This window comes from Malus sylvestris, chromosome 9 (genome assembly GCF_916048215.2).
Source record: "Malus sylvestris chromosome 9, drMalSylv7.2, whole genome shotgun sequence".
NCBI classification, from domain to species: domain Eukaryota; kingdom Viridiplantae; phylum Streptophyta; class Magnoliopsida; order Rosales; family Rosaceae; genus Malus; species Malus sylvestris.
Window position 1 is genome coordinate 5648777 of NC_062268.1, and position 14970 is coordinate 5663746.

The 14970-nt window shown below is 34.6% G+C and overlaps 1 protein-coding gene across 2 annotated transcripts in view; it reads right to left on the reverse strand.

Annotated features, from left to right (window-relative positions):
- Positions 1-10970, reverse strand: part of LOC126583032 (transcription factor DICHOTOMA-like) — a 37717-nt gene extending 26747 nt beyond the window's left edge. The window contains exons 1-2 of one of the 2 annotated variants that reach the window (XR_007609649.1): positions 9448-10970; positions 9271-9355 (exon numbers count right to left, since the gene is read on the reverse strand). Coding sequence is in view for 1 of the 2 variants with exons in the window: in XM_050247334.1 (XP_050103291.1) it covers positions 9490-10665 (1176 nt within the window). In the remaining variant the exon portion in view is untranslated. Of the gene's footprint in view, positions 1-9210; positions 9356-9447 lie in introns of those variants that run through there. The other variant, XM_050247334.1, reaches the window with a different exon arrangement.
- Positions 10971-14970: the final 4000 nt, after the last annotated feature.

The following is a 14970-nucleotide window of genomic DNA, read 5'->3' on the forward strand; positions in this document are numbered from 1 at the left end:
ACCAAATCTAATAATATTAATGACACACAACCCCAAACAACGAACTAGACTCGATCTTAATTAATAAATCAATCAAGGATGTGAAGAATTTGTTGTGATGATTTTGTAAACGAACAAAAACAGAACCTTAAGTAAAAACTGAAATTAAAGAAAAGAAAACGTTGTGTTATAAGGTAAGTGATGAAAATCTAGGGATTCGGAATCAACCACAAGCAATCTAGTTTAGGTTGCAATGCATTCAATGGATCTTTCGATTCTTTAGATGATAATTCCCGTATCTAAGTCCTTGTCAGGCACATTAGACCATAGTTTTCCTTAAGTGAATGATTCTCTCCTAGTTCAGGCAGATGTCGTATATCCTAACATGCAATCTATCCTGGTTAAGGCATAAATTTAACAAGTAGGACTCTTTACGCTCTAGAAAACAAGGGAACCAAGCAAACCATTATTCTTTGTCAAGCAATAATGTAATTTACCACACTTAACCACAAGAAGCTAATTGAATTATATTGCTAGTTCAGCCTCAAATTCATCTTCCAATCTTACTAGATGCAAAGTCCTAAGCTGATCAATCAAAGAACTCATACAAAGAGTAACAATTCAAAAAGTGATTAAGCATTCATCTAAAAGAATCTAGAAATCCAATGAATAACATTAAAAACCATAAACATTCATGCTAGGGCATCATCCTAACCCTAGAAAAAGAGTTTAGTTACTCATAAAATCTGAAAACATAATTAAAATTCTGAAAAACATAAAATACTTCCACACGATGATGATGGATTGCCCAGGTGATCGGCGACTCTGTTTCACTCCTTGCTGCGACCTCTTCTCTGCACCTTCGAAAAAACCCAAAAAGCATGTTCCCAAAAACCCCCCTTTATATGGTAGACAAGTCCTAACATAATTAGGTCTTGTGATATCCTTTTTATTGCATAACTGAATGATGTGGCAAGTAAACTTCCCAAATAATTACTTCAAACCCATTCGAAATAGGATTAAAGTCAGCTCAACACGTTCTATCTTGGGCTTTGGACTTCGACTGAATTATGACTTGAAAAACCCAACAGACTTTGCAATTTCCGCATAGACTCGACTGACCGACATCTTGTACGAAAACCTTCATAACATCGTCTAGAAAACTCGAAATCACAGTCCGTAAAATTCCTCTGAAAGCTAACATCCATATCTTTCCAATGGTATAAGGCTCAACAGTTGGTTCATTATGAGGAAGTACAGTTTAATCCGTAAAGTTGACTGATCTGCACAAACAGCTTCTGCTTCCAGCATGCCAACTCATTTTAATCGCAAAAGTGCTCATTTTTCTTCTTTCTTCATCTTCACTCTTCAAATCTAAGAAAAACATAAAACTAAGTGAAACAAACTAAATTCACTCAAAAACATAACAAGAATCGAAACTAAAGGGCGTTATAATGTATGCAATATTGGTCGTATCACAGAGTAGTAGTGCTTGATGATTCTTTATGGGTTTGACGAAAAACGGGGAGGGTTTTTCGAGTCTTCTTAATTATTTGGGGTTCGAGTGCTTAAGAGCTTCATAATTTCAAAGCTTCAGCGTCGGGGCGTGAATGATTTTCTGGCCTGTTTCTTTGTCTTGGAGCCTCGTATTTATAGACTCTCAAATCTTTGCTTATGGATGGATTTGATATTGATTGTGGGCTTGATTAATTGACAAAAGAAGCTTGACTCAATTTGTGGACCGGTTTGTAATTTGACTTCATCATTTACATTTGATTTAATTAAATTAAAATCAAATAATTCTTTTCCATCAAGTGTTGACACATATCTTTCTTGATGATTCGTCTGAATTTGATGAGTCACATCCATGTATACAACTTGTGAGACGCATGATGTATGTCATATATGCCTTGACATATCGGAACTTTTAATGTATTGAAGAGTATTTGTTTCACCGAAATTTTAATGTCTACACAATGATAAAAGAACATAAAAGTGATCATGATGAAAATGAAAGCTGCTATAGTGTTGCCCAGATCTCTTACCCACCTACTGTCGATCAGCTAGCTTTCGGGTGCACCGTATTTCCATATTTCCACATTTCCGTACCTCCAAAGCAGATTCTGCTGGGTATTATATTAGATATGGGGTACTTTTGTGTACACTCGCTGAAAAGTCAGCAATTATTATATTAGATTTTGACATAAATCAACCGCTTTGCATTCGATATATGCGGAGAGAGACTAGGTCTCAGCTCTCTGGTACCAGTATCCATAACCTTTCTGTCTCCAGTCCAGGTCGGCAGGGTTTTTTATGTATAAAAAACAGGTAATTGACGAACTAGGTCTGCCTTTCACTTCCGGTGCCCTTTCCATGCCCTTTTGTTTTGTATGGTCACGGTTAAGGCATGTCAACATTTTATTTTGTTTTTTTTATAGATATAATAAAATAAAAATAAATAGTAATATAAAATGTTGACGTGGTTTAACCGTAACCATACTAATAACTGATATAACAGAAATATAGTTAGAGGGGTATTATTGTAATTAGGTTATATGGATATATAAGGGATTGTATAGCTATCATTTCATTAAGTTCATTTGTATACATTTTCTCTAATCAATCAATACAATCTCTTTTGTTTCTCTCTATCAATTCTTTCCCTCCTCTGTACCAATTCTCCATCTTTAGCAATGTAGTTAACATGGTATCAGAGCCACCAGGCTCATGCCATGGATTCTGGTGGTTCCACTTCTCATTAGTCTATTGCTAGTTTTACTTTTTTTCTCATTAGTTTCTTCAGATTTTCTTGAATTTTCCGTCAAGCCCTTCGGTGCTTCCGCTCTCCAGCAGATGAGCAATACGACTGTAATCGACAAGAAGGTCCTGAACGAGTGCCTCAATGAGATCACTTGACGATGGGTTCTTCATCATTTTCGGAATCAACGACGGGTTCTTCGACACCGACTCGGATTCCCATTCCAGATCCATTTTGTGGGTCTTCATCCCCACCGCCCTCCGCCAACGGCACATCCACATTTGGGTTTCCTGGGTTTTCAAGATTCAAGTTCTCAGGTTTTGTTTTCGATTACTGGTTTTCTTTCCAGCATATCAACTATTTGTGATAATGTCTCGGTGAGAATTTTCTGGGTTTCGTGTTCATTGGTTTTCTGCGATTGTTCTGGTTGCGTATTCTTGTTGGGTTGATCGTTCTTGGGAAAGTCGTGTAGCCGCCTTGTTGACGACAGCCTTGCCGTCGAGTCACTCGGTCTTGGCGGAAGACGACGATGCATGAGACTCTGTGTGACTGAGAGCAGAGTTTGCTTTCTTTGCACTGTTGATTATCTACTTCTTCATTCATCTTGGTGGTGTTTTCAAAGCAGTTTTCTGAATTTGATTTTCTGTGATTTTGATCCGTGCTTTGTTTTCTGGTATGGCAGAACGTTTAGACTATGTGCAGCCTAAGTGTTTGACGAATTGCCCATATTTTCTTCATCTGGGTTCTTTTCTCGAATTTGATTTGGGATTTTGGTTATGTGTTCTTCTGAATTGGTAAATGAATTCTGGTATATGGGTTGTGCGATAGATCATCGAAGTGTTGATAGCAGTCATTTGGAATTGTTTGGTGATCTGCAACGCTTATTTCTTGAAGCTGTGGTCTTTGATGTACTTTCGAGGTTTAATTGAAGTGAAGCTGTGGTCTTGATGTGTTGATCTCTGCAAGTATTAGTTTTCTTGTCGATTTAAAGAAGAAAGTGTCATTCTTTCTATGAATCTTGGAGTTTCATTCTCCTAAGTTCCAGTATGATTTGGAGTTTCATTCTCCTCAGTTGCAGTATGATTTGTGTTCATGGAGTGTCAGTCTCCTTATTTGGTATCTTTAGTAGAAGTGTGAGATTTGTGTTGTGCTTTGGAGTGTCATTCTCCTTGGTAGATTTAGTTTCTTGGCAATGTCAACTATGGCTTCTCAGTTCACAGTCGAAAAGTTGGGTATGTTCAGACCAAGACCATGTAGCACAGCTCCCTATTTGTGGTACCATTCAGTGGTGTTGAATAATAAGAGTGCAAAAGTCAGACAGCAAGCTGCAGATCTTATTTCAAGAATTGTTGTTGTCATGAAGTAGTGCCAAGAGGAGCAACTGGTGGGTCATCTTGGTATTGTCTTGTATAAGTATTTGGGAGAAGAGTATCCAGAAGCAACTAACAGTCCAATCAAAGCCTTTCCTGTATCTTCAGATTCACGGAGTTTCACATCAGGTGCGGTAACGAATGCTTCTGAGCATTTGGAAATTAAATCAGCCTATATCTAGGAAGATGACCAGTCGATCATCCCAGGCTATCTCAAATATCTGGCTAGTTCAAACTTCACTTGGATACTCCAAGTTTAGTTTGAGGGGGGAGTAATAACTGATATAACAGAAATATAGTTAGAGGGGTATTATTGTAATTAGGTTATATGGATATATAAGGGATTGTATAGCTATCATTTCATTAAGTTCATTTGTATACATTTTCTCTAATCAATCAATACAATCTCTTTTGTTTCTCTCTATCAATTCTTTCCCTCCTCTGTACCAATTCTCCATCTTTAGCAATGTAGTTAACACACACAAACAGAAGGGCACGGGAAGGGCAACGGAAGTGGAGGGCAGACAATCCTTGTCCGACGAACTACCAGTATTGCCACTGTGTATTACGTATTGCCATGCACAACTGATCGAAGGCGTGGTTTGAAGCGGTTGGAAATTATATATTATATTTAATATTATAATATTTAATTTTTACATGAACGAAAAATAAGAGTTATGTACCATAGTTGAATTCAAATTCATGAGTTGCGTCTGTTCGTTGGAATTTTAAGCAACAGTCATAATGTTTTAAAAGGGGTAGGTTGAGTTCTATACAAACTCAAACATTCCAATGTTTTTATTGTTTGTTAGTCAAAATCCGAGTCGTGTATTGAGAGTACAGAATATATGAAGTTCGCCAGAGTCCGAAGATTGAAGTGCTTTGATTTCGGATTATAAATTATTAAATCTTGGGAGACGGATGCCTACCGAACTACAAGCACAATAGTAAGGGCGAAATTATGTCTTTAGGACATTGCATTTATGCAAGCCTTAATCTCCAAGTTTGTCAGTTTTTTATGCAAGCCTCAATTTCCAAATTTGTCAGTTTTTCTAACTTTCTCTCTAATTGTTTATATTAATCTCATACATAAATTGATGTTGTGAATTTCTTTATGATTATTATTAATAGAATTCTTGTGTTATTTTTATATTTTCTAATATTATTCCAACAAGACACTTCAATCCGTGACCCTTTTTAATCACCCTTTTATTCGACACACAGTAGAAACTATAATATGATTATCTCCTGCACAAATCTGTGAACAAATATCGAACATATATATAGAGAGGGAGAGAAATTAAAAGGGAATAATTACTTCAGTTCATCGCTGGCTGTCACTTCCACTATTCTTTGTACCTCACTCTCTGATTAACTCCAATGGCTGTTCTTGCATGAATCATATGAAGGCTCTCTCAGTTTCAGGTAACTTTCCACATGTATATCGTTAGTTTTTTTGGTGAATTTGTTCTGTTTTTCTTTTCCACTAAGATTCGAACTGAACTTGGTTCTATCTTTTTCTGCTATCTTCACCCAGTTACCTGAATATATCGTTTCTTGATGTGTGGTGTTGTTTCGTAATTTTGATGATATTTCATTTGATCTGTCCGGTCTGTCCGGTCTCCGGTGACGATATTTGATTTTCCAATGTTACTATGAAGAAAGGTGGCGGGAGAGAAATGAAGAAATTAAATCAAAATTTTGAAGGTGAAAAAAATTAGAACGGTTTTTTTTGTTCTACATGTCTTCTACATCCCTCCCACCATACTTTCTTTATTTTTTATCTCTCATTTCTCCCATTGTATATCTAATCTAAGACAACAATAAAACCAATAACAAAAATGAAATGGTTAATAAATGAAAACGGGCACTCAGTTTTCAATTTTCTCTGAAAACTTGTTTGATAAATATTTTCATGAAAATTAGAAAGAAAATTAAGCTAAAATTTGAAATCTAAACAAAGTAGCTTTTAGTTTTTCAAAAACTAAAAGTAGTTTTGAATAAGTTTTCAGTTAAAAAAAAAGTGAAAAGATTATTAAACAACCCCTTAAAGATTCACTTGTGGCGAAACTGCGAGACACTCGAATAAGCATATCTAAAACTACGTTAATGAAATTCTATTTGTCAACTAAAAGAAGGTGAAAATATATCTTTATCTTCTATCACAACAAAAATGTTAAAGACAGTAATGTAATTTCACAAAGCAAAATTTTACTTTTTTTTTAATCCTCACCTACATGTAATGTTATCATTTCTAATTTAAAAATAAATAAATAAATAAACCCCTCTCTCTCCTCACTAAGTTCTCTCTCACTCTCTTCCTCTCTCTTTTGATTTTAACAACAAAAGTAAAAAAAATTCACACTTTGTGTGTAGGCATATACTAGTACATGTATAACTAGAGAGTAGATAATGTTCTCTTTTGAAGTAGCAACCATGATCGATCATAGTTTTTAATACATATATAATAAAAGAGTAATTCTAGTGAAATCATATATATACACCATATTAGTATATTATATGACAAGGCAAATGATGTCTACAACAAAAATCCAAAGAGATAAACTCATTAATTGACATGTACACGTCACTTGTCATATAAAATGGTAAACAAATGTGATTCAAAAATATGGCCTCCATAACATTAGAACAATGATATACTAAGAGTGGAGATTTAGGAAAAGTTGCACAATGAGTTGATTATTATATTTTGAACTTACCATCTATATAATCAGTCAAACCTGAGATATTTGATTTACTAGTGAAGAAAAATACACTAAATTGGTGACCACACCACTCTCTTACTTCTTAGAAGTGCTATCTATTGACTCACTGTAGACAGTCAGATCTAAAAATAAAAAATTAGATGACATACTTCCTAAATATCTAGGGCTAGCCAGCTTGAGAAAGGGGCGAAGGAAGGACAGGGGAAGCTAGGGTAGATGGGAAGACAGATACATGCACGCTTAAACGATTTTCATGATCCTCTTACACTTCTTTTCAGTTTCTCTAGCAATTTAACTTCAAGCTAAACTAGTACGAACTAAAATTAGGTTGTGTTCCCAGATCAAGATACAGAGATCAAACTTCAAAATATCTTGGTAAACCTCTTACCGCACGTGATATTGCTAGTGGAAATATCTCCATGTATGTACGTGTGTAACATATAATTAGAGCTTTAGCAATTTCCTTACGGAGCGATTAAATATAGGACCATGAATTTAATGAATTTGACCCATTGTATATGTACATTATAACTTCAAAACATAAATGTTGTATTTATATGTGTGCGTATTTTAATGCATTTCACAATAGAAACTAGCCGATGAGCACATACTTTGTGTGTGTGAACAATTTCATTTTATTTTTTATTTTTTTTATTAAGGAGTGATTAGTTTTTAAAATTTTAAAAAGAGTATAAAAAAATGATGGTGGGCTAATTTCTCTTAATAAGTGCATATTTTATCTAAATATTACATAATTACTGTTTTATCCTCCTTATATAAATAGTGTATCAAAAGTGAAGGTAAAATAGGAAAAATAGGGATATGATTATCATTTTCTCAAAAAATACAAAATTACTATTTTGCCCTCATTATGTAAGTATTGTGTATCAGAAGTAAGGGCAAAAAGTTAACAAGGAGGGTTCTCTTAATAATAATAATAATAATAATAATAATAATAATATATAGATATAGACAACATAACCAGCTCCAGGAAGAGAAAACAAGAAACATCGTCAATCTTCAAAATAAATGCTTATATATGTAAACATCAGGAAGAACAATATCTAATTCTCCGCACAGGATTAACTTATTCAGTATAAGTTTTTTTTTTTTTTTTTTTTTTCATGTAAGTAGATTAAAAATTGTGTTTTGAACTATTACAACATCAAAGATTTCCCAGCCAAAGAAAAAGAAAACTATTGCCAGGGCCACTGTTTTTGCCAAATTTTCTCCTTACTAAAATACTTTAGTTATACACATGCGATCAGTATCTTGAATAAATTTTTTACACAATTCATAAAGAACAAAATTCGGTGAGGGCATCGTTATCCTTGGACCTTGACTATATTGTTTACCAAGATTTGTTTGATTATTCTTCCACAAACTTCTTAATCAAAGCATAAACATGTTCATCACACACCTTGTGCAATAGTCCATCTGGATAGCTGTTGAATACTAATATATCCATATCAATTCGATCGACAAGAAGCTATAGCCTACATATTACTGCGAAATTCAAGATATTGCAATTAGCCAAGAAAGTGCATGCAAATCTGCATAACTAACCTAGCAGCAAGTATTAACTATTTCCATGGAAATCTGGCTTACTTTTATGAGATTGCTACAGTCTTGCTTAATTTCCAAGGAGCCTTTAGCATAACAAGCTAGGAAGGAGGAAATAAAACCAGAAACAAAGGGGAATAGAAATTTCACATTCCTCATCCCACAGATCTGCTATAAACCTTTTCACCTTGGAAAAGAAACCACAATTCGATAGGCATCCATTTTTAATTGTATGAATTGTGTGAAATCCATGACAAATATCAAACAGGGAACAAGTATCATGTAATATTTATCAAACAGGGAACAACTATCAGGTGATATTTATTTTTTATCAAACAGGGAACAACTATCATGTAATATTGGTCATGATGAATCTCATTGCAGCAAGCATAAACCCTGTTCATCAAGTATCTCCTGGCACTGTTCCTTTTCTTTGAAGATATCACTAGTTAAATCAGATACCAATTGTCAGAACATGAATATATACCCTATGTGGTGAGTTTGATTGTTTATAGCATATCTATCCCCGCTTAAATTGTACCTTTTTAAAATTAGAACAGAAATGTTTACATCATAAGTTAAAACAAAACAAAAAAAAGACGTTATAACTAATTAACAAATATCTCATCAATGTCATCAGTATTAGTCATTTGTTGTTTTCACCAGGGATGTGGTTTTGACATAAATCAATGCATGCTTGTAGGGGTCTATATGTAATTCTGATCCAGTACTAGTTATATGCATTGCTAAGGAAACCTATCTTCAATTGGATCATTATGGTAACTCTTGAGGAGCTGAAAAACAGTGGAACAGGTGACTCAATAGATATATTAATGTGCATTCAAAGAAATACATGAACAAAAATCTAGCTTACTTCTTTGATCGAAGTTAATAATTTGGAAGATAATCAATAAATTCGCCGGATAATTCCACAATTAGGCCTCCCAAGATTTCAGTTCCTGCAGATTGACATCTTAATCATTAAATCTGGAATCGAAAAATAAATAATTAAGGAGAGGCATGGCTACAATAGATATGTGTATATGTATACCAGTGGAAATTAAGATTGATGGTGGCGATAGCACAATTAATGCTAGGGCATGGGGAAAGCGCCATTGATGTCCCAATTTTGAGAAGCATTGGGAAATTGGAGGTGGCTATTGCTGGAACTCTGATCAGTAGTATTATAATCGGAAACTACTGATGGAAATGACTTCATTTTGTTTCTCTTGATCAAGGCTGATTGATCCTCCTCGTGACGATGATGGTGATGAGCTTGATTAGCCAAGAGGGATCCCAGTTCTTGATTCACACGGTGATCTCCAAAATTAACCTTCGACGAGGATGAGATGTTTGTTTCGTGATCATCAAGCTGCTCAATCAATAAGTTAAATTGGTTCAACATCTGATAAGGCCTCCTACTAGTAGTGCACATCTTTTTCTCTCTTGTCCTTTCCCTTGCCTTTGCTCTTGCCTTTGCCCTCGACTCCTTCGCAACATAAGCTCCAGTAGATTTAGATTCTCTCAACTTCTTCATCATCACCATCTCTTTTTCTTTGCTCATTACATGGTTTTCCACCTCGTTTATGTCCGAAACAACCTCGTCGCACTCAGAAGTGGAAGACAAACTCTTGGACCGCTCAGAACTGCAGCTCAAGTTCTTCTTCTGTGTTTCGAGATCCCTGATGGCCTTTCTGGACTTTTTTAGTAGCCACTCGATGGTTTTACTTGCCCTGTCAAGCCCTAGCAGGTCTTGGAGGTCAAAGAACTGACGGGCAACGTTGAGGGAGAGCCTCACCCTACGGTCCCTCAAACCCTGAGCGGTGAAGATCTTGCTGTGCCGGTCTTTCTTCATTTCGGCCGGTGCTACTACTAAATCTTCCCTAGAAGAATGAAGAAAATAAGGAATAATATTATCATTACTAATGCTACCATAGTTACTATGGTAGTACTGATGATGATGAAGATGATCTCCACAAGATGATGATATGGTGGAGTTTATAATACCAGGCACAGTGTTTGATGAAACTCCCAAATGGGTTAGGGTTTGATGAGAAGGAGGCGCCATTAAAGCAATATTTTGGTGTGAAAATTGACCAGAGAGGGGATCAGGAATGTGATGAAGGAAAGTGTCTCCGGTGCAGGTTTCTAGGTTTGCACAAGGAGGAGGAGGAGGAGGAGGGTAATTTGAAGAAGAAGAAGAAGAAAAGGGAAAGTTATGTTGAAAAGGAATTACAGTATTACTATTATAACTGGAAGATGAAAACATGATTTCTTTTTCCTCGGGCTGTTAGGCAGTCCTTATACAATATAATACCTTTGTTAAGAGAGCCTCTTCTTCTTTTGAACACTAGAAAGAAATTATCCTAATTTCGAACAGGTAAAGAGAGCTTCTTCTTCTTTTGAACACTAGAAAGAAATTATCCTAATTTCGAACAGGTAAAGAGAGCTTCTTCATACCCATTGAACTTCTCAAGACTTCGCTTTTCATACTCACTTTCTCACTGCAACTTCAGATCCATCTGTGTTCTTAAAAAGAAGATCAAGGGGAGTGAGCTCTGCTGTGAAAGATGCATGGTATCGGATATATAAACACGGAAGCACTAATAAGTGGGGGATTGATTTGTTTGTGTTGGAGACATCTGAAAGATGGGTTTTTGGCTGTTTCTGCTGTTCTTCCTTTCTCTTGTTTTTGTTTTTTTTTTTTTTTCCGGTGTACTGTTTCTTGGGCAAAGTCTTGAAGGTACAATATTTGGAATGAGCAATAAGGATCTTCTCCGGAGATCCTCTCGGGAATCCACATATTTTGTCATCATAAATTATGTGGTAAAAAATTATTTAAAATTAAATACAAACATATAAGAAAAATTAATTTCACGACATATGATAAATAAATACGATTTACAAATTTTTGAAATTCTCACAAAAAGATCCGGATTCCAATTTTTGGGTTTCATTGAGGGTGATGTGTCACCGGACATGTAAGGCGCAAAATATGTGGGTCTGTGCCACTTAATGTGGAAATACCATACCCACCCAAAACTGATGGGAAATTTGACAACCCAACTTTTAGACCCGTTAAAATTTCCAGAAAAGGGCAAGACCACATTTAATTAACTAGGGTTAGGTTAGGCAATACCTCAGCCTAGATAATAATTTCCAAGCACATTTTTTCTCTTTCTACATAGTTCAGATAATTTTTCTGACTTAATTTTTATTTATTTATTCAATTTAAAGATCAAAATAGAGGAATGTATAAGAGGAAAAAAAATTCTTATAAAAAAATGTAAGAGAAAAAAAAAAGACTGGAAATCATTCCCCAACTAGATAATGCCTCTTGTAGAATTTGAAAATCAAAATGGCGTAAGCTTCTTATTGTAGGTGGGATATACTTCTTTTTTGCTCTTTTATTTGTCAATTAAGCATCATCTTGCGACATGATGAAATGGTATTTTAATTTTAATATGTTAATTATTATTGGTGTTAATAGGTGGGATATACTTCTTTTTTGCTCTTTTATTTGTCAATTAAGCATCATCTTGCGACATGATGAAATGGTATTTTAATTTTAATATGTTAATTATTATTGGTGTTAATATAACATGTAGTCTCTCTGATTCATTACGTATCATAAGAATCGTGTATACACAAAAGTTTCTTCATTGTTGACAGATAAATTAATCTAACATATACTCTTGGGTCTGTACTTCTTAAAAGGGAGCCTAATTCATTATGACCATTACAAACAGATGAAGCCTTTAAAGGAAGAGATCTTCATTTTTTTTCTTCTTATAAAAGTGGGGATTAGTTGTGGGGTCCACACGATATCGGATTTTAACAATCTGAACTATTTATTTTTCAAGTTGCACCTCATAGACCATCTTTGCAAAATATTAGCCAAAACAAAAATATTTAAGACATCTAATTGGGTTAAAAATAATTAACGAATACTTTGTTATATAAGAATGATCTTCATAATTATATTGGCAAATGATTTTGGATTGAATTGAATTTTTGTAAGGATGATATATGAATCGAGACTTACAAATTAGAAGGTTCGGATTATTGAAGTTCGATGTCGAGTGGATCCCACACCCAGTCCCCACTTTTTGGAAAAAATAGAGATCCCTTTGCATAAATGGCATGTACAAACATATATTCTGTATTTGTCATACAAATATTAAGAATGCAAACGATCAAAGCTTTCTATTTATTTGGAAAAGAAAAAACTAATGAATCTTTAGGTTTTCCAAGCTGCTGGATGTGGTGGCTTTGTATATGGAAATTGCGCTTGCACATGCTTTTGTCTTTTACCCAGCAATAGAGGCAGCAAGTACTGTTGTTGAGGAAGGAATGCTTTTTGACATCCCATCTAGGGTCGCTTTCGCCCTCTTTTTAAGTAGAATATAAGGTGGAAAGTAAAGGAGGATCGGTGGAAAAACATGTAGGGTTCATTTGGGGTGTTGCCCTAGCTAGTGGAATGGGTTAGCTTAACTAAACCATCAGAGCATTTCCACCATGAAATTTTGCCATGGCCAAATCCAAAATCCACTCCAAAACCCATTCCACCCACTCCTCCAAGCCAGCCATGGTTGAGCCTTTGCAGCAGCCATGACAAATCTAGCCCCTAGTTCATGGTAGTTACTATTTACAATTGGTGGAGTGTAACATAATCACAACAATTTATTCAAAATTAATCTCATTCGTTGAATAATTAGTAAATCTCATGACAGTCACTAATTTATAATGGATGGAAAATGATAAAAGAGAAGCTTAAAAAATTTACTATATAAGTGAATAGTAACTACCACGCCTATTTGTAAACTCAAATCCATCAAATGGGTGAAAATGCTCTCAGGCATGGATTTCATTTAAACTAAAAGCGACATTGGCATGTTTCAATAGTTGGTGTGGTATTTACACTATCCATGCATGTTGGCAGATTTTGTCTTTGGTTTGAAGATCCACGAATTTTATTTCGGACTTCGTATTTGAAGACTGTAATTGTGTTTAGACTTGAAATCATCTTCAACCTTTGGGTTACAATCTAAAAATTTTAACCTAGAAATATGTTTTCTACTCCAACTCTTTTAGGTTAATTTTTCGTCTAAGATTATTAAAGAATGAATTTAGGATTCTTAAAGTAACTTTAAAAAAAATTATGTAGACTATCATAATTTAATTTTATGAACATTTTAACCTAAAGATATTTAGATTCCTATAAATATTGGAAAATCACTAAACCGACACTATGAAACTCATGAAACACTATAAAAGAATATGAAACCCATGAAAGAATTTTTTTAATTATTTTAGCCGTTGGATATAAATTTGGACCGTTATATCTTTTTCTTTACCGTTAGATTTGATCATATTAAATCTTAGCCGTTGTATTCAATAAACTTATAAATATAAAACTAAAAAAATACACATATTGGTGGCCCAACCCACTAACATGGGGGAATTTTGGGCTAAATTTACCTCAAAATGAGTTTTGGGTTAAACTCATATTTGACTCAAGGGTTTGAGCAAATTGGGATAGGTTTAGAACATAAAATTTGAGTTTTACTCCAAGGATTGTAGGTCTTAGGCGTTGATACCGCCGTGTACTTTCTTTTATCAATGAATTGAATATTTCAGTTATAAAAAAAAAGTTGGTGTGGCAATAACTTATCAAAATGATGCAGAAAATGATGACCAAAGTTGTTGATGCACAAAATCAAATGGACATTGGAACAACGAAAAGTGTTAAGTGTTGGTTGCTTCGATCACCTAATGAGGATAATGTGTAAAGAGGATAATCTCTCTTTCTCTCGAGCTATTTTGTGAAACTGAGACCTAAAGAAACACTCGGAGCAAATACATATTGTATCCAGTCCAGCCTCTGTCCGAGTTTTGACACCAATACAACTTATGTAATTTAATTTATAAAGCTAGCTAGAGTTTTCCTTTTTATCTATACTAAGGGGAGAGGTGAGTTTAGCCTCATAATGGGCTAGTAATAATGTGGTTCAAACTTGCTTTTGGTGAAAATCAAACTTAAGAACTCTCACTTAGAAGTGGAGAGGAATACCACTGAACTATAATACTAAGTGACCGATCAATTTGTGTTTTTTTGATCTAAACATTTGTTGATCCTTCCATCTTATATTCCAACGCATCAAAAACTCCAGCCCAATTAATTCATTTGATTAGATTGATATGTTATAATTCTCAGTTCAGTAGGTTGAACATGACGTAACTAAGAATTCCAAGTATTAACGTATTACCACTTTCTTCAAATTAGATGGCGATTGAGGATCATAAACTTTTCCCTGATGCGTATAATGAGAAAAAGCTAGGTTATCGATCATTTTGGTCATGCTATTTTTTATGTCATTTCCTGATCAATGTTGGAGACTTCTACCATGATTTTCCTCCACGAGTAGAAGTATAAAATTATCAATCATTTAGTCATGTTTTTTACGATCACAATCTAGCCTTGAAACATCAGGGTATCCCAAACCCGTAGAAAACATCAACTTGCATGCTATTGTACAACTTGTTTTCCCAAAAAAAAAAGCTTATGTATATA